This window comes from Panicum hallii, chromosome 3 (genome assembly GCF_002211085.1).
Source record: "Panicum hallii strain FIL2 chromosome 3, PHallii_v3.1, whole genome shotgun sequence".
Taxonomy (NCBI): domain Eukaryota; kingdom Viridiplantae; phylum Streptophyta; class Magnoliopsida; order Poales; family Poaceae; genus Panicum; species Panicum hallii.
This window is the reverse complement of record NC_038044.1, coordinates 21,970,152-21,991,960: the sequence shown is the minus strand read 5'-3', so window position 1 is coordinate 21,991,960 and position 21,809 is coordinate 21,970,152. Positions and strand designations below refer to the sequence as shown.

General features: G+C 45.2%; 2 protein-coding genes across 2 annotated transcripts; both read left to right on the top strand.

The window, feature by feature from the left end:
- The first annotated feature begins 486 nt into the window (after positions 1 to 486).
- Positions 487 to 5,232, top strand: LOC112886519 (beta-glucosidase 22-like). The gene is made up of 12 exons (XM_025952439.1): positions 487 to 636; positions 791 to 854; positions 1,137 to 1,195; positions 1,949 to 2,024; positions 2,138 to 2,209; positions 2,367 to 2,454; positions 2,565 to 2,826; positions 2,922 to 3,037; positions 3,823 to 4,066; positions 4,406 to 4,508; positions 4,769 to 4,859; positions 4,964 to 5,232. Exons 1-12 carry the CDS (start codon positions 487 to 489, stop codon positions 5,193 to 5,195), a joined length of 1,557 nt encoding a protein of 518 aa, XP_025808224.1. The 3' UTR covers positions 5,196 to 5,232.
- A 4,162-nt stretch (positions 5,233 to 9,394) lies between these two features.
- Positions 9,395 to 13,736, top strand: LOC112885024 (beta-glucosidase 22-like). The gene is made up of 13 exons (XM_025950690.1): positions 9,395 to 9,801; positions 9,974 to 10,037; positions 10,269 to 10,327; positions 10,794 to 10,869; positions 10,975 to 11,046; positions 11,313 to 11,400; positions 11,560 to 11,815; positions 11,934 to 12,049; positions 12,138 to 12,358; positions 12,548 to 12,576; positions 12,723 to 12,825; positions 13,078 to 13,168; positions 13,273 to 13,736. The coding sequence occupies exons 1-13, from the start codon at positions 9,634 to 9,636 to the stop codon at positions 13,502 to 13,504; spliced, it is 1,575 nt and encodes a 524-aa protein (XP_025806475.1). The 5' UTR covers positions 9,395 to 9,633; the 3' UTR covers positions 13,505 to 13,736.
- The last annotated feature ends 8,073 nt before the right edge of the window (positions 13,737 to 21,809 follow it).

Genomic DNA, 21,809 nt, shown 5'->3' with positions numbered 1-21,809 from the left:
TGTGCCAAGACAGTGAGGGTTCTTGTTATGAGTTTATCTAAAAAAATCATCTCATTTAACAAATGTCCCTGCAACCTTGGTATATTATATTATATACCTTAGCTAACTTATTAGGCTCCTGCTGATGCCAATGATAATTGTTCTTATGAACTGATTCCTGTATATCAATGTCAACATTCCCTGACCTTAATTAGCATGCTAATATCCATGCCGCCGTGGTTTCACCACCGATTGGGATACTTCATTAATTATCCATGTAGGGTCTCAACAATCATCTTCAAAGATAAATGTTTATTCATAGCAGCATCGATGACCTCATTTGAATCAGATTTGTTGTGCCCGTCCAATAACCAGCACCGATGAGACATCTTCTCGTGATGTCTCATCTATCCATCCATCTATGTTGGTTGTATAGTAGACTGAAAAGGTTCATAAATAAGCCGCGCAGCGAAGAGGCCACGCCTCACCGGAGACGACTCGAGAGACATGGGAGCCCCTCCCGTCTTCGTCCTCCTGTGTCTACAGCTGATTCTTGTGGCGCCGTGGCAGGGCGAGACATCAGCTAGAGCTCTCAACTTCACGAGGCAGGATTTCCCTCCGGACTTCATCTTTGGGGCAGGCACATCAGCGTATCAGGTAACAGCGACTCATGAATTGCATGGAGAAGCTTTATTTGGCCTTGGTGTGTTTTAACACAGCTAATAATAAGTTCTCTAAACTTCTCTGTCAATGTGAGTGGTATTAATTTGATTTAGTTTTCTTGCTGAATTTCGTTGTTGTGTATTTGTAGTACGAGGGGGCAACCGATGAAGATGGAAGGAGCCCAAGCATCTGGGACACTTTTACTCATGAAGGTGAGCTTAACTTGTACATCATATACTCTTATGATTGAGCTTTTAATACGATAGATGAATATTTTGCATTTATATCTATATTCTAATCTCTTTTTTCAAGGGATTGGAAGTATCGCAAAAAAGAAAGAAAGAAAAGAAGCAAAAAAAAAGTAACCAACCCAACGTCATGCACTTCTCTTCTAGCTTGATTTGTCCTTATATATAGCATATGTCTGTGAGTTTAGTTTTTTTTTGGTAGATCCTTTTTATTGGAGCTATTCACTGGTCCGATTGTGACTGTAGGGAGGATGCCGGACACGAGCACCGGTGATCTGGGCTCAGACGGCTACCATAAATACAAGGTCTCGTCTGCACTCATAAATTTCGACGTATGAAAATGTGTTATCTATCGGCTAGATTACCAGACAGTGATGTTTGGAGGACCGTGAAAGGGTGGAACCATAGGATCTTCGGTTTGTTCCTTGCGGCCAACTTTCGTGCCTGTCCTTTTCACACCATATCTTTTTTGACTAAATAGAAATGGAGCTAGGGGATTTTTCCCAATGGTTTCTTTATCAGAGGTATCGTATCAGGCGCAAACCAGGGTATCCGTGCAAACTCCGTGCAAACCAACTAACAAAAGTCGTAAAAAATTCTCAAAAAAATTATGTATATACTTCATAGACTACTCTACCACTGTATAAAATTTCAAGTTCAAATTCATCATATGTTAAGAGATACTAAAAAGAGAAAATTCTGAGAGATAAATAAAAGAGAAAACTCTTAAAACTTTCTCCTTTTTGTATCTCTTAACATATGATGAATTTGAACTTGAAATTTTATACAGTGGTAAAGAAGGCTATGAAGTATATACATAATTTTTTTGAGAATTTTTTGCGACTTTTGTTAGTTGGTTTGCACGGGTTTGCACGGACAGCCTGGTTTGCACCTGATATGTTGCCATTAAATAATGCTTCCTACGACATGAATTAGAGTATTTGGCAGCTTAGTGCTATATACTATTGAATATACAGTACATTGTTTTTTAAATTACTCAAAAGGACACATTTTTTTCCCCAAAGCGACTCAAAAGGACACATTCCAAACTGTTTCAGGAGGATGTGAAGCTGATGAGTGATACTGGCCTGGAGGCCTACCGCTTCTCCATTTCTTGGTCCATGCTTATTCCAAGTAAGAACTAACACTGTCAAAAGATTGGGCGAGACTCAACTACTTTTCCCTAGCTTGTCTGAGATCTCTCGCCGTAATAATTGGTCTTTTCCCCGCCTTTTATATGAGCACAGGAGGAAGAGGACCCATCAACCCCAAGGGGCTCGAGTATTACAACAATCTGATAAACGAGCTAGTAAAACTTGGTAAGTCACTCTATTTCCTGACAATGGCCCATTTAATTACATCACAAAAGGAGATCTGACAAGGTAAGCCAATGATCCTGACCTTATAAGCACAAGTGTAGCCCTCATGATGATGTACTGAACTGATCAGCTGTCTTAATCGATCGATCTGCTGCAGGAATTGAGATACACGTGATCCTGTACCAGCTGGATTTCCCTCAGATCCTGGAGGACGAGTACCAGGGGTGGCTGAGCCCCAGGGTCGTGTGAGTTCTCTGCCCTACTTGAGCACCCAATGCAAGATTGTTTGGTCATCAGGTGGCACCTGGTGGTGGGACTGAAAAACCCTGAGATATGCCGTCGTTCGAGCGTGCAGGGAGGACTTCACGGCGTACGCGGACGCGTGCTTCAGGGAGTTCGGCGACCGGGTGAGGCACTGGACCACCATGGACGAGCCCGCCATCGCCGCCGTCGGCGGCTACGACAGCGGCACCTTAGCGCCCGGCCGCTGCTCCAAGCCGTTTGGCCGGGACGATGACTGCCCCGCGGGCAACTCCACCGTGGAGCCGTACGTCGCCGCGCACAACTCCATCCTGGCTCACGCCTCGGCCGTCAAGCTGTACCGAGACAAGTACCAGGTGATCGGTCGGGCTCATCAGCTGGTGGCATCTGATCGGGTCGGAGCTGATCGATCTTTTTCATGGAAACATGCATGATCGGGTACTGGACGCAGGCCACGCAGCAGGGCGTCGTCGGCATGAACGTCTACACCCACTGGTGCTACCGCTTCTCGCCGAGCCCAGCGGACACGGCAGCAGTTCAAAGGACACTAGACTTCGTGATTGGTTGGTGAGTGGTGCTCTAAGCCTAAGCAATTAAGCAATGCAAAGACATAGTAAATATTAGTAAACGGAGTAAATATTAGTAAACGGACATGATGCCGATGTTTTTCAAAGGGAAAATTTTATTAAATTAAAGTATAGTTATATCAAGGTGATACAACAATGCTTGAAAAAATTCCGATCTCTGCCTATCCGACTTGTGCCTAGAAAACACGCAGCCTTAAAAAAGAGAGAAAACATGCACTTTAATGACTCTCAATCCATACACTAGACCGCCACCCATGTACCTAGGTAAAAAATTCCTTAGCCATTTGGATCAATCGTTGAGATGCCACTGCAACTAAACCCTGTGTAGGCTTGTGGAGGATAGCCCATGGATGAAGCCAATGCGAAACTATGAAGATAACATGCAAAAAAGATATTTGTTTGTTCTCAAAAATTGGATTATTTCGACTCATCCATAGAGACCAACATGTAACTGCTGCTCCAAGTAACACTAGAAGGTTTAAAAAGAGCACTAATCTCCCTCAGCCAAATTCCAAACATAAGTGCTACACTGTGTGGCTGTGGAAGCCCAAAAGTAACATGTATGCCTGCCCATACCATACGAGCTAGACGACATCAAAAAATAAATGTTGAATAGTCTCATCCTTATGGCAAAAGCAGCATTGTTTACTACCATGCCACTTCCGCTTAATTAGATTGTCTTTCGTTAAGATTACTCCTCTCCGAAGGTACCAAAGAAAGATTTTTATTTTAGATGCCGATGAATTCTTAAATTTGATTAATTAGGACCCTTGACCCCTTGGTGTACGGTGACTACCCCAAGACCATGAAGGAGAAGGTTGGGTCCCGCCTCCCGCTGTTCACCGAAGAGCAGTCGGCGATGATCCGGGGAGCCACTGATTTCATCACTGTAAACCACTACACATCAGTGTACATCAGCGATCGATCGGATAGTGCAGAGACCGGGCGGCCCCTCGATGTCTACGGCGACATGTCTGTTGCCTTCAGATGTAAGTTCAATTTTAAGAGTGTCTTGCTTCTAGGCGACTTTTACATGTCGTTTCTGTTCTTACGACTCATTAAATTGCATCATCAAGTGTGATCATGATGTGTCATTGTGAGAGGAAATGCAGTGCTCCCATCAGTACGTGCTATTTCTATCAGTAATAAATAGCTGACGACCTTTTGTTATTGTAGTCCGTTTGGCTAACACTGGAAATCTAATTTTACCGGTAGATGTATGTTTGGACAGATTTGAAAGTTTCTAATTTAAGTCAAATTTCATTCAAACTTACTGCTTTCAGAAATTTATACCATAACCTGCCCCCACATAAACTAAATTCCGGATGCGCTTTTTTTTTTTGCACAGTTTGTTCCAACCAACATGGTTGTCGATCCACAGGGGCTGCAATGTTTGCTCGAGTACCTCAGCGACACCTATAAGAACATTCCTGTCTACGTGCAAGAAAATGGCCAGTTCTCCTTTACCAGTTTCCTTGCTATTTATCATCTTGCAGAAAGTTACATTATAATTGTTCATCAAAAAGTTGGATCACAGTTTTGCTAAAATATCTTGACTTCCTTGCAAAAAGAACAAAAGAAATATCCTTGATTTGAAGTCATTACTTTATATTACCTTTTTCCATGTGTCAAACAAACCATGCACATCTTGTTGATGCTTTTTGAAGATCTAACTTTATCATTTTTGTCATTCCATTTGCATTACATATAGGTTTTGCACAGGACTCAAAAGAATCCATCTATGACCAGAAGAGAGTGGACTTCTTGAGAGGCTACATAGGCAGCACCCTTGCTGCTTTACGGTGCGTGCTGTTAGATAAAGGAATGTTGTCTCTTCTAACTTCGACCTCAAACCTAGAGAAATGCTACATTTTTGTCTGAGGTCTGGCTGTTTTGGTTGCTGCAGTAATGGTGCAAACGTGAAGGGATACTTCGTTTGGTCATTCCTTGACTTGTACGAGTTCTTGGCAGGCTACGGTTCACGATATGGTCTTTACCATGTCGATTTTCAGGATGCAGAACTGCCAAGGAAGCCAAAACTCTCAGCCCAGTGGTACTCCAAATTCTTGAGTGATGTCGGAATAAAAGTAGAGAAGACAAACATCAGTACCGATGCAAGTTCACATGCTGAACAGTGAAACTTACTTGTACTGCAAATAAAGGAGCGTTTCTCTATCTTTTTTTTTCTTTGCAGAAGCTCTTTTCTTATTTTGTATTGCATTTATAGTAAATGCTCAGATACCTCCAGCACAGATCTTTTTTCCCAGCGTCAAACACGCATGTCATATATAGGTACATCATCAAATCCTCCAGCATGCAATCAGTAGCGGAGCTTGGGGCAAGATCTAGAGGGGGCTAACACTACAATATGGTTTAGGGAGTTTAGCAGTGGCCATTTTGAAGCTTCATTATTAGCAAATTATGCCTACGTATACTCTAGCGTCCTCTATAGGATTGCATACTCTGGCCATAACGAAGCTCAACCCCTGCATGCAACTCCTTTTTGCTTCTCTTTTATACCTCAGTCGGTGTCTTTGCTTCATTGACCTCTAGAGCTGGTAATGGATCATAATCTTAATTTTTTCTTCACAATCCAACTTGACCTTTATATACTTTTAGCTTAAAATTGTATAAAATTAGAGTTTGATCCCTAAATTATATAGGCTAAAATTTAAGCCCCTTTTACCACCCCTACCTCCAGTGGCCAGCCCGACTCAGTTTGAGTCATGAAAACCAGTGTGATTCTTTGTTTTACCTTGTATCTATATCTCGAATTTGTATGGGTTGCTATTATATCTACTCTGTTTTATATCGCATCGTGTCTACTCTGAATCATTCATTGCCCAACCACTTGTAGATACAAAATTATCATCCCCATGTGATCTTTGACCGTTCTAGATTCAGTCCAACCATACTCCATGTAATCTTTGATTATTTCGTGATTCAATCCATACATAACTTGGAACCAACATTCATTCAATAAATGCAGAATTTTAAGAAAACCACCTCAATCAAATGGCATATCTTTGCTATTACTAATTGAAGTCTTCACGCGAAGCCACCTATGATCCTAGATGATCCTAGGTGGACACTTAAAAAAATAGAAAAATACAAAAAATTCTCACAAAAATCAGAAACATCCGACCATCAATCTGACAATTCTAATCATAATAGTCATCGGATCTGTTATCTTTTCTCTCTAATCATAGCAGTTATTGGATCTGTTATCTTTTCTAATAAATTAGCCACATCTGCTATTATGAAAATATATTAAAGTAACCCCTAAACATGTATCTAAATCACCCACCTCTGCTATTATAAAAATAATACAAATAACCTCTAAATTTGGATATAAATTATCTAATTATATCATTATTAAAAGTTAAAAGTAACTCCTAAATATGAATCTAAATTATATAATTATAATAAAATATTAAAGTGCACCAATATAAAATTTTAAATTACTATTTCTATCATTATTAATATATTATTTATGTTATTATTAATATAAAAATGCTACCCACGATATGTGTCATCCTGTATTCATGTATGATGAAAGAGATAAGAATATCAATTCACAAACGAATAGTTCAATTAGATATATATCAAACACATATGGAGGTGTGATGCAAAATAAAATCTATTGCAATTAGATAATGAAAAATATGAATTTTAGAGTATGTGTTAGAATATTTTAGAGTATGTGTTATAATAACGTACGGGGCGGGGCCAGCTTCACGGGAAAGAGGCAATATGATAGAGGAAGGCAAAGAAGCAAATGAAGCAGAGGAGGCTTTCCAACCGCAACCGTAATCAGATGATGAGATGATGGCAACAACCATGGATTTGTCTTTACCTCGATCTAGCTTGTACCTGATATTCCCTGCTTTGGATCCGTCATCCCTGCAGAGATGTCTAATATGAACACGCACGAATTAATGTATTTTATTACCCTAGTGAACTCCTGCAAAAAATTAGCCGATAAACAAAGTCTGAATAAGTACTTTGTTGTTAACTAAACTAGACGTGAACAGTCACTAAATTAAAATAATGACTAATCATAAACACGAGTATGTGTACATTCTCAACTTTTCTCGGACGGTGACGTTAGCCGAGAGGGCGGTGACGACGATCATGGAGCATGCATGACGCCACATGTCTTGACTCCCATCAAGGGCGGACAAATGTCCAGGCACACGTACATATATATAGCTCCCGGCGGCGAAAAATGTTATCGTTTCCCCTGTATGTTTCTCAGCGTCTTATTTCGTCTGTATCGACGGCGTTCGGTGCTGCCGAGTCGCAGCTGCTAGGTTTGCTGTTTTCATACATAGAAAGCAAAGGCAGATACGGCTACCGCACTCTACCAAAAATGATCCTCTAGAACCTCGCTCGGTGCTCATCCAGATTTTATTTCCACGCTGTATCCTTGTTAGCTTCTTGGGTGAAGTAGCGGCGTACTCATCATGAGTTAGTATGCCATGTGTTTAGTTTGTGTCTCCAGCTCATATGGAACAGGACCTTGCTGTTCTACGGCTAAACAAAAAACAAAAAAAGATTTTTAGGGGTGGGTAAAAACGTATTTCTAGAGACGAGTACGGTACCCGTCCCTACTTCTCGCAGCTAAAAATAGCTATCCCTGGAAATTCATTTACACCCGCCCCTAAAAATGCTCTATAGATATCATTTTCAAGGGCGGGTTGGATGCTACAATAATTTTACTCTATTTGTAGGAGCGAGTTATCTTTTGGCCAGTCTCTATAAAAGAACAGGGTGTTCCTACAAATTATTTTTGTAGCAGTGATATTTGGTCTGCATTTTTCTCAGTATCCAGCTAGTGAATGAACAATTATTGTAGAATCAATAAAAGATCTGGAATTTGCAAATTTATCATTTTCACTGGGAAAACTTCTTTTTCTGTTGTTTTATGAGTGAAATTGGAATCCCTCGATTAGGGATATGCCCTTGAGATGGAAGAACATTCATCTCCCGACTAAAGAGAATCAGAATCCACAACAATCCAAAGCTAAAACAAATATGCTGTGTGCTTCCTAGTTAGTGTGGACTAGCGAAACTTGCTTGGATGCATACTTCAGTGGTCGTCCAAGCAATCAATCATATGTAGGTAGGATGCGATTTGACAACGATGGTGCAGTCTCCAAATGTTACTTTGATGGTTAAATCGCATTGCCAACCCTACCAATTTTATCTGACAGCAGTCTATAAATCGGCCAAGTAATTAGTGTCAAACTCTAGAAGTTTTGAATTTTAATTAAATATTACATGTGCACCCTTTAAAGAGAAAGGGAACTGAAGGAGTATAGAATTCAGAGCACTAGTCCTCAATAACAATAAGCTAGGACAGTTCAGAATAATGACATATGTAGGTCGCCACTTCTCACCTCGGATATGCTTGTTGCATCTCTTGATGCTACATGCCCAATTGATTCCAAGCACGCCCCACCAGATCTGCCGGCGTAAAGAGAATGACCTCACGGAACTTGCTGATGAGCTCACGTGTCTATCTTGGTGCCGTGCATGCTTGCTTCATCTCATCTCTTTGGGGTCGCAGACATGATGCCGACGTCTTCCTGCTGGCCGGCCTCTCAATGGTCGCCGAGTTGCTGTAGTGATAAACTAGGAGCACTAGCTACAAAGCCTCCACATGACACAGTGGTGACCCAGTTGCTCTCGTCGTCTTACATAAGCGCTGGCGTGGCACCCTTGGCGCCTTGCAGCCAGCGATGAGCTCCACCGGTTGAATCCTAGCCTGCATCTGGCACCGGAGACTTCTACACCTCTCCAACTTCTCTTCGCCACTGGAATGGTTTCTTGGAACTTCCAGGAGCACACCTTCGTTCTTTGCACATGGGGAATTAAGTCTCATGAAGCGACTAAGACGTTCCTCAAATACGAAAGCCAAGAGATCTGTAGCTTTCCTGCTGCACTGTTCCTAGAAGTTACTAACTCTTACCCTAGATCGATCATGATAAGGAATTTGAAGTCCTTACCGGCCATTCTGTTTGACAACAAATGATGTCAGCTAGGCACACACAGCATCGTATAAGGGGTTCTAGAAGATGGCAAACCATTTTTTAATTTAGTCATATTAAAAGATTTGTGACAAAGAATCTAGCTACTGTCATATATATACTAAACATGTACAATTCACTATCCGGTTAGTTAAAATTTATAAACTCATCCTTTCAATTAAGTCCAAACATTTCCTGGAAAAAAGTTGATAGGTACCCGAGCTACCTTGTGAGATCCATGGCCGATATATAATAAGCCGGCCAGGCGGCCACATATTTTGCTACCAGGTGCTCAGCAGGCAGGGTGCCCGAAGCAATGTCCTGTACGTTTGCCTTTCAAAAAGAAAAAAAAAACATCCCGGACGATTGGTTCCAAGCCTGTTTCCAAACTCTCTGGCTGGCATATAGAAACAAAACCTGTCCCTCTCATCCATCCATGGTGGTTGTAGATTGAGAAAAGGTTGATAAATAGGCCGCCCGGCAGGAGAGCGAAAGGCAAACGCCGGGGAAGTGGCCAGGTCTCACTAGAGATCACTTGAGATACATGGGGGCCCCTGCTCTTACCTGCAGGCACGTCCTCGCCCTCCTCCTGTCGCTGCAGCTGCTCCTTGTGGCGCCATGGCAGGGCGAGACGGCGGCTCGAGCTCTCAACTTTACGAGGCAGGATTTCCCCCGGGACTTCGTCTTTGGGGCCGGCACCTCAGCGTATCAGGTAAACGCATGTATCTATACAACTCAAGAACTGCATGGAGAAGCTTTGGCCTTGCTTGGAGCTATAACACAGCTTGAGAAGTTCTTGTAGTTAACTTTTCTGCGTGTCTACTTTGCTGGATGTTGTTTTTTATTTCTTGCTTAATTTTATTCTTGTGTATGTGTCTATGTAGTACGAGGGGGCAACCGATGAAGACGGAAGGAGCCCAAGCATCTGGGACACTTTCACTCATGCAGGTGATGATCTTAATAGTGCATAGTAGATACAGCTTCACATTTCAACTCCCACTTCCGCCGCTCTTTTCTTTGAGTTTGATTTCAGTCTTTGTAGCACAACGTATTCGTCATGAACTTTTCTTTGAGTTTGGTTATAGTCTTTGTAGCGTATGCCTATGAGTTTGAGTGTAGGGTTTTGGTTTTTTCTGTAGCTCTTTTTTGTTGGAGCTATTTACCTGATTACGATTGCAGGAAGGATGCCGGACAAGAGCACCGGTGATCTGGGCGCAGACGGCTACCACAAATACAAGGTCCGCACTCCTTTTCGATTGGCTAGCGTGTACTATGAAAATGCGCGATCGGCTAGATTACCTGACACTGACCTTTGGTCCGTGTGAACCCACATATACAATCTTCCTTTTCTTCCCCTTGCGTTGGCATCTAGCTACAACTTTTCTGCCTGTCATTTCCGCACCGTATGTATATCTTGTTGACAAATCACAATGGAACGAAATTAACTAGGGAGTACCAGATTAATTGACTCTCAATACTAGCATATGACATCATTCTTATGCAAATTGTAATATTTTATCTGATCTCAAATATAAGGCCGACTAAGGAAGAGTAGTAAATTGACTTATATCATGGATAAGAGGTAGTATATATAAGTAAAGTTTGCTAGCACAGGAATTAAGAGTATTGGACAAAGTAGTGTGATGCACAACAGCTAGTGCAGTGTTTTTACTTATAATGAGGACACATTCCAAACTGTTTCAGGAGGATGTGAAGTTGATGAGTGATACTGGCCTGGAGGCCTACCGCTTCTCCATTTCTTGGTCCAGGCTTATTCCAAGTAAGAACTCTGTCAAAAGATTGTGCGAGGCTCACTACCTTTCCCTAGCTAGTCTGAGATCTCTCACCGTAATAATTGGTCTTTTCGCCTTCTATATGAGCACAGGAGGAAGAGGACCCGTCAACCCAAAGGGGCTAGAGTATTATAACAACCTGATAAACGAGCTAGTAAAACGGGGTAAGTCACTCTGCTTTGAACACAGAACTGCAGAAATTTCACAGGAAAACAAATTTGACAGAAAGTGATAGAAATTCCTGACATTTTGTTCCATTGCATCAGAAAGATATATGACTGTCAGCATTCTTGGCCTTAACCCAATCCTACAAAGATATATGACTGTCAGAATTCTTGCCCTTAAGCCAATCCTGAACTCGTAGGTAAAAGTGTAGCCCCTCCTGATGAACTGAACTGATCCGCTCTCTGAATCGATCGATCTGCTGCAGGAATTGAGATCCACGTGACCCTGTACCACCTGGACTTCCCTCAGATCCTGGAGGACGAGTACCACGGGTGGCTGAGCCCCAGGGTCGTGTAAGATCTCTCTCTCTCTCTCTCTCTCTCTCTCTCTCTCTCTCTGATCACCGATCACTCTCCTGCTTGATTGAACACACAACACCGTTCGTAACAAGTATTCAGGTAGCATCTGGGACTGAAACCCTGAGACATGCGTCGTGTTGTTCGAGCGTGCAGGGAGGACTTCGCGGCGTACGCGGACGCGTGCTTCCTGGAGTTCGGCGACCGGGTGAGGCACTGGACCACCATGGACGAGCCCAACGTGATCTCCATCGCCGCCTACGACAACGGCGCCTTCCCGCCCTGCCGCTGCTCCGCGCCGTTCGGGGTCAACTGCACCGGCGGGAACTCCACCGTGGAGCCATACATCGTCGGCCACAACTCCATCCTGGCACACGCCGCCGCCGTCAAGCTCTACAGAGAAAAGTACCAGGTATAATCAACAACAAGCTGCTCATAACAACAATAATCTTCTGATGGTGGTCAGAATTCAGTACGGCACCAGCGACCAGGCAAGCTTGTTTACCTCTGCAACATGATCGTTGTTGCAGGCTACGCAGAAGGGCGTCGTTGGTATGAACCTCTACAGCTTCTGGAACTACCCATTCTCGTCGAGCCCCGCTGACGTTGCAGCGACTCAGAGATCATTGGACTTCATGATTGGTTGGTAAGTGCTCTCGGTTCTTTTTGTTCGCCTCTCCAAATTACGAATTGATAAATTCATCGACAATATGGCTTCGCATTGTTTTGTTTAGGATCCTAAACCCATTGGTATATGGAGACTATCCTGAAATCATGAAGAGGATAGTTGGGTCCCGGCTCCCGAAGTTCACCAAAGAACAGTCGGAGATGATCCGTGGGACGGCTGATTTCATTGGCATAAACCACTACACCTCAGTGTATGTTAGTGATCGATCGCACAGTGCAGATACCGGGCTCCGGGACTACAATGGTGATCTGGCCGCTACCTTCAGATGTAAGTTTCATCTTGACTTCTTGAGTGTAAAGAAGCCATTTCAGTACACATGACTGCATCATCAGATACATAAGACTAGCAGCTTCTTTTATCTATAATGAAGGCTGGAGAGTATTCTTTTTGTCAAACATGCACAATTTGATTGCCTGTCGTTAGCTGTAACCATGTCCTGCCTGTCTGTTGTTGCAGTTTCTCGCAATGATCCACCCTCTGGTCAGGTATTCTTTGAACTATCGCTCACTGAATTTTGCTAGCTCTTTCCTAATGCAACTGAACTGAACTGCATCTAACCAAGTGAAGTGATGTTTTTCTGTGCCTCTTTTTTTGCTAGTAAAACTGATAAGAGTTTATGCGCTTGGTACAGTTTATTCCAGTCAACATGCCTACTGATCCACAGGGGCTGCAATGTATGCTCGAGTACCTCAGCAACACTTACAAGAAAGTTCCTGTCTATGTACAAGAAAATGGCAAGTCATATTCTACTGAACTGCCAAGCATTTTCAGTTAGACCCTGTCGCAATTGTTATGAGTGCCACCAATACGTTGTTGTTGCGCCCTATGTTGAACTAAAAATCTTCCCAAATACCAAGAACAGCCATGAGTATACAAACTGCGAGTGCCTGATCTGCAAATTCTGCTAGGGTCATTGAACTGGCTCTAGTCACCTAATTGGTGCTTTTTTGTAGAACTAATTCTTGTTTGCTTTTCATTATATTTAGGATATGCGGCGTTCTTCAATGACTCAATTGAGGACCATAAGAGAGTGGAGTACTTGAGTGGCTACATTGGCAGCATCGTCACTGCACTAAGGTATACATGTTCTGCTCTTTGTAATCATGGAAAAAGGAAGATGGTCTTCTTTTCTACAAACACTTAGCTGTTGTGTAAAATTTTGGGTTTTTTGGTTACTGCAGGAATGGAGCCAATGTGAAGGGCTATTTTGTTTGGTCATTCCTGGATGTATTTGAGCTGCTAGCAGGCTACTATTCGCGATACGGTCTTTATCATGTTGATTTTATGGACCCAGAGCTGCCAAGGCAGCCGAAACTCTCTGCCCAGTGGTACTCCAAATTCTTGAGGAGTGAGATCAGAATAAACATAGAAAGCATGACCAGTACTGAAGCAAGCTCACATGCTGAGCAATAATGAGCTTCGTTGCAGCTCATACATAGCAGGGAAAAGAATGTTCTTATCTTTTCTTTTTTACAGTTCACATAAACATTTTATTCTTCAGTTTCATATAGTTAGTCAGGCTCAAAATTCAGTTGTCAGTTGTCATAGCCATAGATACACACATTAGCTGTAGGCTGTACGCTTCACTTGCCATGACTGATAGATACTCACATATAAATAATACAGAGAGCAATTATTATGTGAATCATCGCTTCTTATTTCTTACTATTGAAATTCTCATACTGAAAACAGAATTTCACCATCAAATGGGACCATTCTTGATACATATGGCCAACAAATTTGCAGATAAATCTGATAGTTTGATAGAAAATAAGACTGCTAAAAAACAGCAAGCCATGCCGAACCACACCACCGCAATGAGCCGCTCCTCAACAAGAGAAACCCCCGAACCGTGAGCCTTTTTTTTCTTGAGATGACAACCCTGAAACATGGATGCATAGAACGGGTCGCCCCCTCTCTGCTCTCCACATTCTAACACTCCGACAAGATACGCTTTTACATTAAACGGATCTTGAAATTGACCTGATCCTGTTGGCCCAATAATCAGTTTTCCATTTCTCTCAAAGCCCAAAAGATGGTCTGGCTATATATAAATATATAGGCAGCCAACCATGGTAGATGGCTTAGAAGCTAAGCAAAGCATCTAAATAGCATCTAAAGAGCATAAATGGTGATAAGGTGCACGTAGGCACGAACCACCCAGGGACGAAGTGCACACATGCACTACTAACAGATTATTCTAATTTACCATCAGAACTTAATTCTATCAATCTCCCCCTAAGTTCTGAATGGCAAACGAACCATCTCATGTCTGGTTCGAAGTTCTTGGAACTTGAAGCTTCCAAATGACTTCATCTGGAGGCTCCCAAGTCTAGTTCTCCTGCTTCATTGCGAGACACCATGCCACGTGTCTGTCCGCCTCAACGAAGGAGCGGGGCTTGCCGTCGTAGTATGCGTCGATGCGGCCCTTGTCGTTGGAGAGCGGCGTGGCGAACTCCTCACGACGAGCTCCGCTCGGTGGAGTAGTTGCCGGAGTCGGTGGAGGACTCGCCGGCGCCGGTGAAGAGCCTGCCGTAGTTGATGGAGACGCAGGGATTGGGGTAGGCACGCTTGGTGACTAAGAGCTGCCCGCTCCCCAGCTCCCTCAAAGTGGACGTAGTTGACGTTGAACTCGTTGTACGTCGAGGTATGAACATTGTCCAACATCTTGCCCTGCACCATCTCCTTGGTGTCGAGCTGTGCCACCTTCGCGTAGAGGACGTAGAGGCAGTTGCTTCCCCTGACCACCTTGGCCAGGAGGCGTTGTCTTTGATCCCAGACACAAAGCACTCTGCTGTCGATCTCCACATGCGACCCATTCTCATCCAGCTGCCCGAGGCTGATGATGGAGTTCCTCAGCGAAGGGATGTACACCGGTGAGCATTCGGTGCTCGCCGGTCTTCACGACGAAGATGACGGATCCGGCACCCTCGATCTCCATGGCGGAGGTGTCCCCGAACTTGACGGAGCCTCTCACGGTGGAGTCTAGGTCGGAGAAGTACTCGCGCCGCCCGGTCATGTGGTGGGTGGCACCGGTGTTGAGGTACCATCTGTCGATCTTCTCATCACTCGTGCCCTTGCTGAGTAAGGCATGAGCTTGAGGCTCGTCGAGGTGGAGAAGAGCCGTCACGGCTGGTGTCGCGGGAAGTAGCTCGTTGCTCCCGTGAGCTAGGAACAGAACCGGCTCCTCCTCCTCCTCAGCCTGCGCGACGTGGGTCTAGCCGCATCTCGGTTGAGGGCACTCCCTAGCCCAGTGGCCAGTCTTGCCACAGTTGAAGCACATGTCGTCCCTTGCGTCGTCGCGCTCGCCGGCGGTGACGCCCTCGGCACCTCCTCGTGCCTTGGACGACTTGCATGACTTGCACTTGCGGTCACCTATCAAGGAAGAAAACTCCCCCTTCTTTCACTCCTTCTGGCGGGCGAGCCACCTCTCCTCGGTGAGGTGGAGCTGGCCACCGATGGTGACCTTGCCACCAGAGAAAGGCTTATCCCGGTCGTCGGCCGCCTTGAGCCGCCCCGTCACCTCCTCGATCGACAACGCTGCAACGTCGAGCAGCATCTCAATGGACATGGCCAGCTGCGAGTACTTCTTGGGGACGACGCGCTGTAGCTTCTCAACGGCTTCCTCCTCATTGATGCCGTTGTTGCCGTACCTCGCTATTTGCATCATCAGGCTCGAGAGACGGAGGGCGAAGTCATTGATGTCCTCGCCCGGTTTGAAAGCTAAACGATCCCACTCCTGTCGAAGCTTCTGCAGCGTGGACTTGCGGGCGCGGTCGCTACCGATACGAGCCACCGCGATGGCATCCCAGGCATCCTTGGCAGTGCTCGTCCCCTAGAGGATGGTCGGCATCTCCATTGGGACCGCGGCGAGCAGCGCCTCGAGCGCTCGCCGATCCTCGTGACGGTCGACGTCGCCATACCGCACCGCGCCCCACATTTGCCACACGTGCAGCTTCACCTTCACGATCGAAGACCACTCCGTGTAGTTGGTCTTCATCAGCATTGGCCACTGCGTGGTGCCGACGATCTTCTGAACGACGGGAGAGCCGCGCCGGCCACAGCCCCGCTCCAGGGAAGAAGAGTCGTGGCGGACCCTCGAAGCGTCCCCCATACTCCTGCCCCGCAGATCGGAGTCCGAGTCGGGATCGGAGTCAAGGATGGAGCTGAGGACGGAGGTCGGAGTCGCCGGTCTCCTATTCCAGGGACGGTCGTCGTCTAGGGGCTGCCCCGCGGCCTGCACCGGCTCCACGTCCGGATTGGCCTCCAACGCGCGGAGTGGCGCCACGGCGTCGGGCACCTAGCACCGCGCCTCACGCGCCTCTGCCGTCTCAGGCGCGCCGCTGCCCGCTCCTCCGCCGCTTCCTCCTCATCTGTAGCTTGCCGTGCGGCTCGGCGCACCTCAGCCGCTGCCTCAGCTGCCGCCGCAGTGACCTCCTCCGCCTCGCGCGCCACGCGCTCATGCTGTACGTGTGCCGCGCGTCGCTACTCCACCGCTGCCACCGCACGCTTCTCCTCACGAGCCACAGCCGCACACCGCGGTCTGCGCCGCTGTGCTGCTGCCTCCTCCTCGCGTGCAGCAGTCGCACTACGCGCCCTGCCCCCGCTGCTTTGCTGCCTCCTCCGCCACCGCCGCAGCACGCTGCTCCCGTTACGCCGCTGCCGCTTCGCCCTCCTCCTCGGCATCCTCCGTCCCCACGGTGTCGGTGCCCAGCCGTCTGCTGGACGTCTGGGACCCATGGGAGGAGACGATGGAGCTGGATTGGCTCGCTGTGCCGCCAGGAAGAGGAAAGAGAAACCGCCGGCTTGCTAGCCGCGAGCTGCCCTGCTTCCGCTCGTGTGCACGCACCGTGAGCCCTGCTTCTCTTGCCTGCACCCGCGCCTGGTTCGCCTGCACGTGCCGCTCGTGCGGGACCCGCACGTCGTTTGCCCGTTCCTCATCCTACGCGCGCGCCTCTGGGCCCGCAGCGCCTGGCCTCCGCCTCCCGCACGCCGGGATCCGCGCGCCCATGCGCGTCCTGGACCGCGCCGCGAGCTGGTCCTCCTGCCGCGCCGCACCATGCGCAGCTACTCCGCCCGTACGCTCCTGGACTCCCGCGCCACCGTCGCCCTTCCTCCGCACGCGCCGCCGCACGGATCTGCGCCGCGCCGCTGCTCCTCCTCCTCTCGAGCGCCCCGCGCCGCGAGCTGCTCTGCCCTGCCTCCGCTTGCACGCCGCCGCCGGGTTGGGAGACGGAAGGGGCCGCACGCGCCGGGGGAGACCCATGCGCCATCGGGGGAGAGAGAAGTGGCTAGGTAGGGGGGGGGGGGGGGGGAGAGCATAGAGTGGAGAGAACCCTGGACGCTTGATACCAATTGTTGGCCCAATAATCAATTTTCCATTTCTCTCAAAGCTCAAAAGATGGCCTGGGTACATATATAGGCAGCCAACCATTGTAGATGGCTTAGAAGCTAAGCAAAGCATCTAAAGAGCAAAAATGGTGATAAGGTGCACGTAGGCCCGAACCACCAGGGACAAAGTTCACACAGGCATTACTAACGGATTATTCTAATTCACCATCAGGACTTAATTCTATCAGATCCAACAGCAATCGGAGACACTGGCAGGAATTTGCTCCTGAAACTTCTTCCTCCACTAGAAACAAGCAACATGTGAACGTAAACATGGAAAGTTGGAAACTGAAACTCTTGAGAGTGAAGCCACAAGGGGAAGAAGTTCAGTTTATACCTGACTGAACTCCGCAGATCTTGATGCGGGCACGAACTAGAATGATTACCTGACGCTGACGGAGGAGCATGCAGTAACGCAGAGATCAGTGCCCACAGGCCTAGCTCCTCGGCGCCACTTCCTGTTTGCTAGTTTAGAGGTGCCCCATGTCGATTGAGTATTTCCAAGTAAAAATGGTAGAAAACACATATCATTTTTCCGAGAATTTGATGCGCCACATTTGTACATCAATTAGGTTAGTTGGGCATAGAATGTGATTACCCTTTGACTTTAACCCAATCGCCTCCATCATTATCTTCACGAAGCTGAAATGATATTGATGGGCTCTCCAAGAATATCTAGCAAACACAACTTAGAAGTTGTTGGAGAAAATTGCCAATATAGCACTGACTTAAAATCAGTTTCTTATATATATAGCACTTGAAAATTGTGCTTACCTTATTTGCGTCTGCACCTATGCTATAAATTGCATATCCATTGTCTGAAGAAAATTACCGTGCTTTAGTGATCTAAATTTGGCCCAATATTATATTCCGTCACCACGGTCCAAAGCGAGTATCATATGTGCTCGAGACCCCACCAGCTACGTCTCTGCTCATGGCCTGCTACCCTATCTGCTGCATGAGGCAGGCTGGCGCTAGTCCCCCAGGCCTAGCTATCCATGACAGGTAAGGGGCGCCGCCTCTTGTTTCTTTTTTTCCAAAACTGCCGCCTCTTGTTTCTTCGTTTCTTTTTGTATTCTTGTTTTTTTTCTTCCATGTTTCCCCCCTCTTTTTTTCTATTCCGTTACTGTTTTCTTTTTCTCCGCTCATTTTTCCCCTTGAGCTACATTCTTTCTCCTATTCATTCCGCAAATCATTTCAATCTACTTTTACTTTCTTTTATTTCCTTCTTTTGCCTGTTATTTACTTATTTAGTTTTTGTTACATTCTTCAAGTAGATGTTTTTATCTATTTTATAATTTTTGTCATTCATTTTTATTTCTTATAATAGCATCTGCATAAATTCATAATCAATTGTTTGGATAACGGAAATCTAGTGATCCCTAATGTACACGAGATTGCTCTCCAAATAAAAGCTTGTTGTCTCATCATACATTGTATTTGTTCTAATACTGAAAATAATTACTTTTTAGTACATTTTGAATTTTTCAAAGATCAAATTTAATTATTCCATGATATATTTATTTGTTCCATTTAATATTATAAATTGTTCGCATCAGAAATATATATTATAAATTGTTCACATTTAGGAGCGAGCCGTGCTCAATGTATACTAATTTATTTAGATTGTAGACTCATAAGGTAGGGTGTGAAATAATTTATTTCCTTTATACGCTAACTTGTTTAGAACGTGTATATATACTTATAAAAATTACTTTTTTTCGATCTAGATGCATTTGTTCATCTTCATGTAAAAATTATTTGTTTGCTTGTAACTAATTTGTTCGCGATACCGAATTATTTGTTCACTTTACAGACTAAATTGTTCATTGATATTGACTTATTTGTTCGTGATATTTATTTTCTATTATTTATCCTATACAATCAAATTAATGTTCGAGATGTTTAATATTTTGTTCGTAGTACAAATTATTTGTGCATCATGTTTAATTTTTTATTCATAGAAAATAATTATTTATTTGTGTTGTTAAATATTTATTCCTAGTAGCACGAAATTAATTATTTAGTATTAATTTTTTTAAAAAAATATCATGCAAACATAGTCAAGTATGGTCTTGTTTTGAAGATCTTGTCATTAGAAAAATAATGGTGCAATCTAAATTTAATTTGGATGCTCAATATAATACTTATAGATTTTTTTTAGTTTCGAATCTGCATACATGTGAGTGACATCACATCATTTTCTTCTTTTGCATGCATAGAATTTATCTTCTGTTTAGTTTAAATTATCACATCGCGTATGGAAACAACCAAATAATTAGACTGATGTTAGCCCATCAAATATATTCTTCCGGTGATGGATCCACATCTGTCACTGAAGTGACATATCACCGTACCCGACACGGCCCCTCTGCCAGGCCTTACCGCCTTAGGCACGGGGAACCTTTACCGTGGGAGATGCAACCCGGGGGAGTTGTTCCCTGCGGGATGCTGCAGCAGCAAGATGGTGCTGGGGCGGATTCAGTCGAGTGTGCCCTAGCCATTGGATGGACTGGGCTCACCTATGGAGGCAGGATGGACCTACGTTGAGCCCAGTGAGGCCCAGGCCACCACTCAATTTCCTGTTTTTTGATGGACATAGACCCTGTTTAGCTAAGTTTAAAAGGCCCGTATATATACTTGCAGGCCGCCACTTATATGTTTGGGCTAGGTCCGCCCCCCTGATGCAGGATGCGGCAGCAGACTGGAACATGTTAAATCAAAAGTCAAAGTCTGACCGAATTAATAAAGAAGAATATAATCTAACAGGTTAATAAATAAATTATAAAAATGTATTTTATAATAGATCTAATTATTCTAATTTAACATTTAAAATATTACTACTCTTTTCTATAGACATAGTCAAACGTAGAATAGTTTGAATTAGAATAAACCAAAGTGCCTTACTTCTCATGACGGAGGGAGGGAGTAGAAGCCTGCTGTCTGCTCCTCAGTAAAATTGATTTTCCATTTTTCTTTTAGATATTCAGCCCAACTATTATTTTTCGGATAAAGAAGAAAGACTTAGCGTTCAGTAAATTGAAGGGGTAGCGAAATCAAAACATAGGAGAGGAACTTAACGTCTCAACCAATGGTCTGCCAGACAGTCAGCAATCACCTTGTTACAGACTCAAGAACACAGGGACGCTTTGAACACCAAGAGTTTACAAATTAAAACAAGAATTTAGAGGAAAAAAATTCCATGCATCCAGTGTGCAAGCCTCCGACTTTGCAACCCCAACGCCGATGCATGCCGCATGGATGGACTCCGGATCGGACGGATCGCAAGCAGCAGCTCAATTCCCACTTCCTAGGCGGGCAGCGTATCCAGGAGCTGTCGGCTCATCAGCTCCAGCTGCGCCTGATCTCAGCTCGGCAATGCGATCCCCATTGCCACCGTCATGACCGCTTGCCCGCAGTCCCTCACCACGTTGCCGGCGCGGCGGCGCTGCCTGTCTCCACGCTGCCGCTGCCACCACCTTCCTCGTACTCGTACGGTCCCCAATCCCCACCGCCTCCTCCTCCGTCAGTGTTCGCAAGGAAGTGCTGGTGCGTCCTCGAGGGCGCTCGCAAGGAAGGCCCTGTCACCGATTGGAGGAGCTCGTCATCCTCCAATGCCAGGTGCTCTGCTTGATGTCTAGACCGTGTCCTCTTTTGTTCCAATACAATAAAAGCAACAATCACTGCTTGTTTAGGTATGCAAGCTCCAGACTTTGCAACCACCCCGATGCTGATGCATCCAGCTTGCGACACTCCATGTTTTCGAGGACGTCCGTGTTGTTCAGCTCAAGAGTGACCAGAAGAGGCTTCAGGTTTTCGAGGACGCCAACCGAATTGAAGCCAAAAGAATCAATTTTCTGTGCAGAGTTACCTATGTCCACGCAAAGTTTGTTAAATTGAAGTGCTACTGAGCATCTGCATGAGTGCCAAAGCAAATGCAAGCTTTTTGTTACTTGGTTCAGTCTGTTGGGCAGTCCTGATCTGTTAGCTACACCATCGTGTTGCTTCTGTTATGTAGTGATCTCGTGTGTTGTTTGACTCAGTATCATTGTTATTGCGAGTTTATCATATTCAGATTCGATGCTCGCATTGTCGTGTGTGTGCGTACTATTTGAATCTGGCATGCCAAAATTCAGAGAAACCTAGGCAACTCCGAGCTCAGCCAGCGTGACATGATTACGGCAAGACCAATCAAATTCATTGGGAGAGACAGCAGAAACGGATTCAGTTCAAACAATACAATTTACATCTAATTACTGAAAACGTTACAGCAACCATCAGCATGGCTTAATCGATCGATCTCTTTGGCAACAGCGGCGATATCGCG

What these genes read in the sequence shown, in the direction of transcription:
- LOC112886519 (XM_025952439.1), top strand. Translation starts at nt 487, where the DNA reads ATGGGAGCCCCTCCCGTCTTCGTCCTCCTGTGTCTACAGCTGATTCTT. An exon ending in CAGGCACATCAGCGTATCAG is followed by an intron (nt 637 to 790) that starts GTAACAGCGACT and finishes GTGTATTTGTAG; the next exon opens with TACGAGGGGGCAACCGATGA. An exon ending in CTAGACTTCGTGATTGGTTG is followed by an intron (nt 3,038 to 3,822) that starts GTGAGTGGTGCT and finishes TTGATTAATTAG; the next exon opens with GACCCTTGACCCCTTGGTGT.
- LOC112885024 (XM_025950690.1), top strand. Translation starts at nt 9,634, where the DNA reads ATGGGGGCCCCTGCTCTTACCTGCAGGCACGTCCTCGCCCTCCTCCTG. An exon ending in GGACACTTTCACTCATGCAG is followed by an intron (nt 10,038 to 10,268) that starts GTGATGATCTTA and finishes TTACGATTGCAG; the next exon opens with GAAGGATGCCGGACAAGAGC. An exon ending in TGTCTATGTACAAGAAAATG is followed by an intron (nt 12,826 to 13,077) that starts GCAAGTCATATT and finishes CATTATATTTAG; the next exon opens with GATATGCGGCGTTCTTCAAT.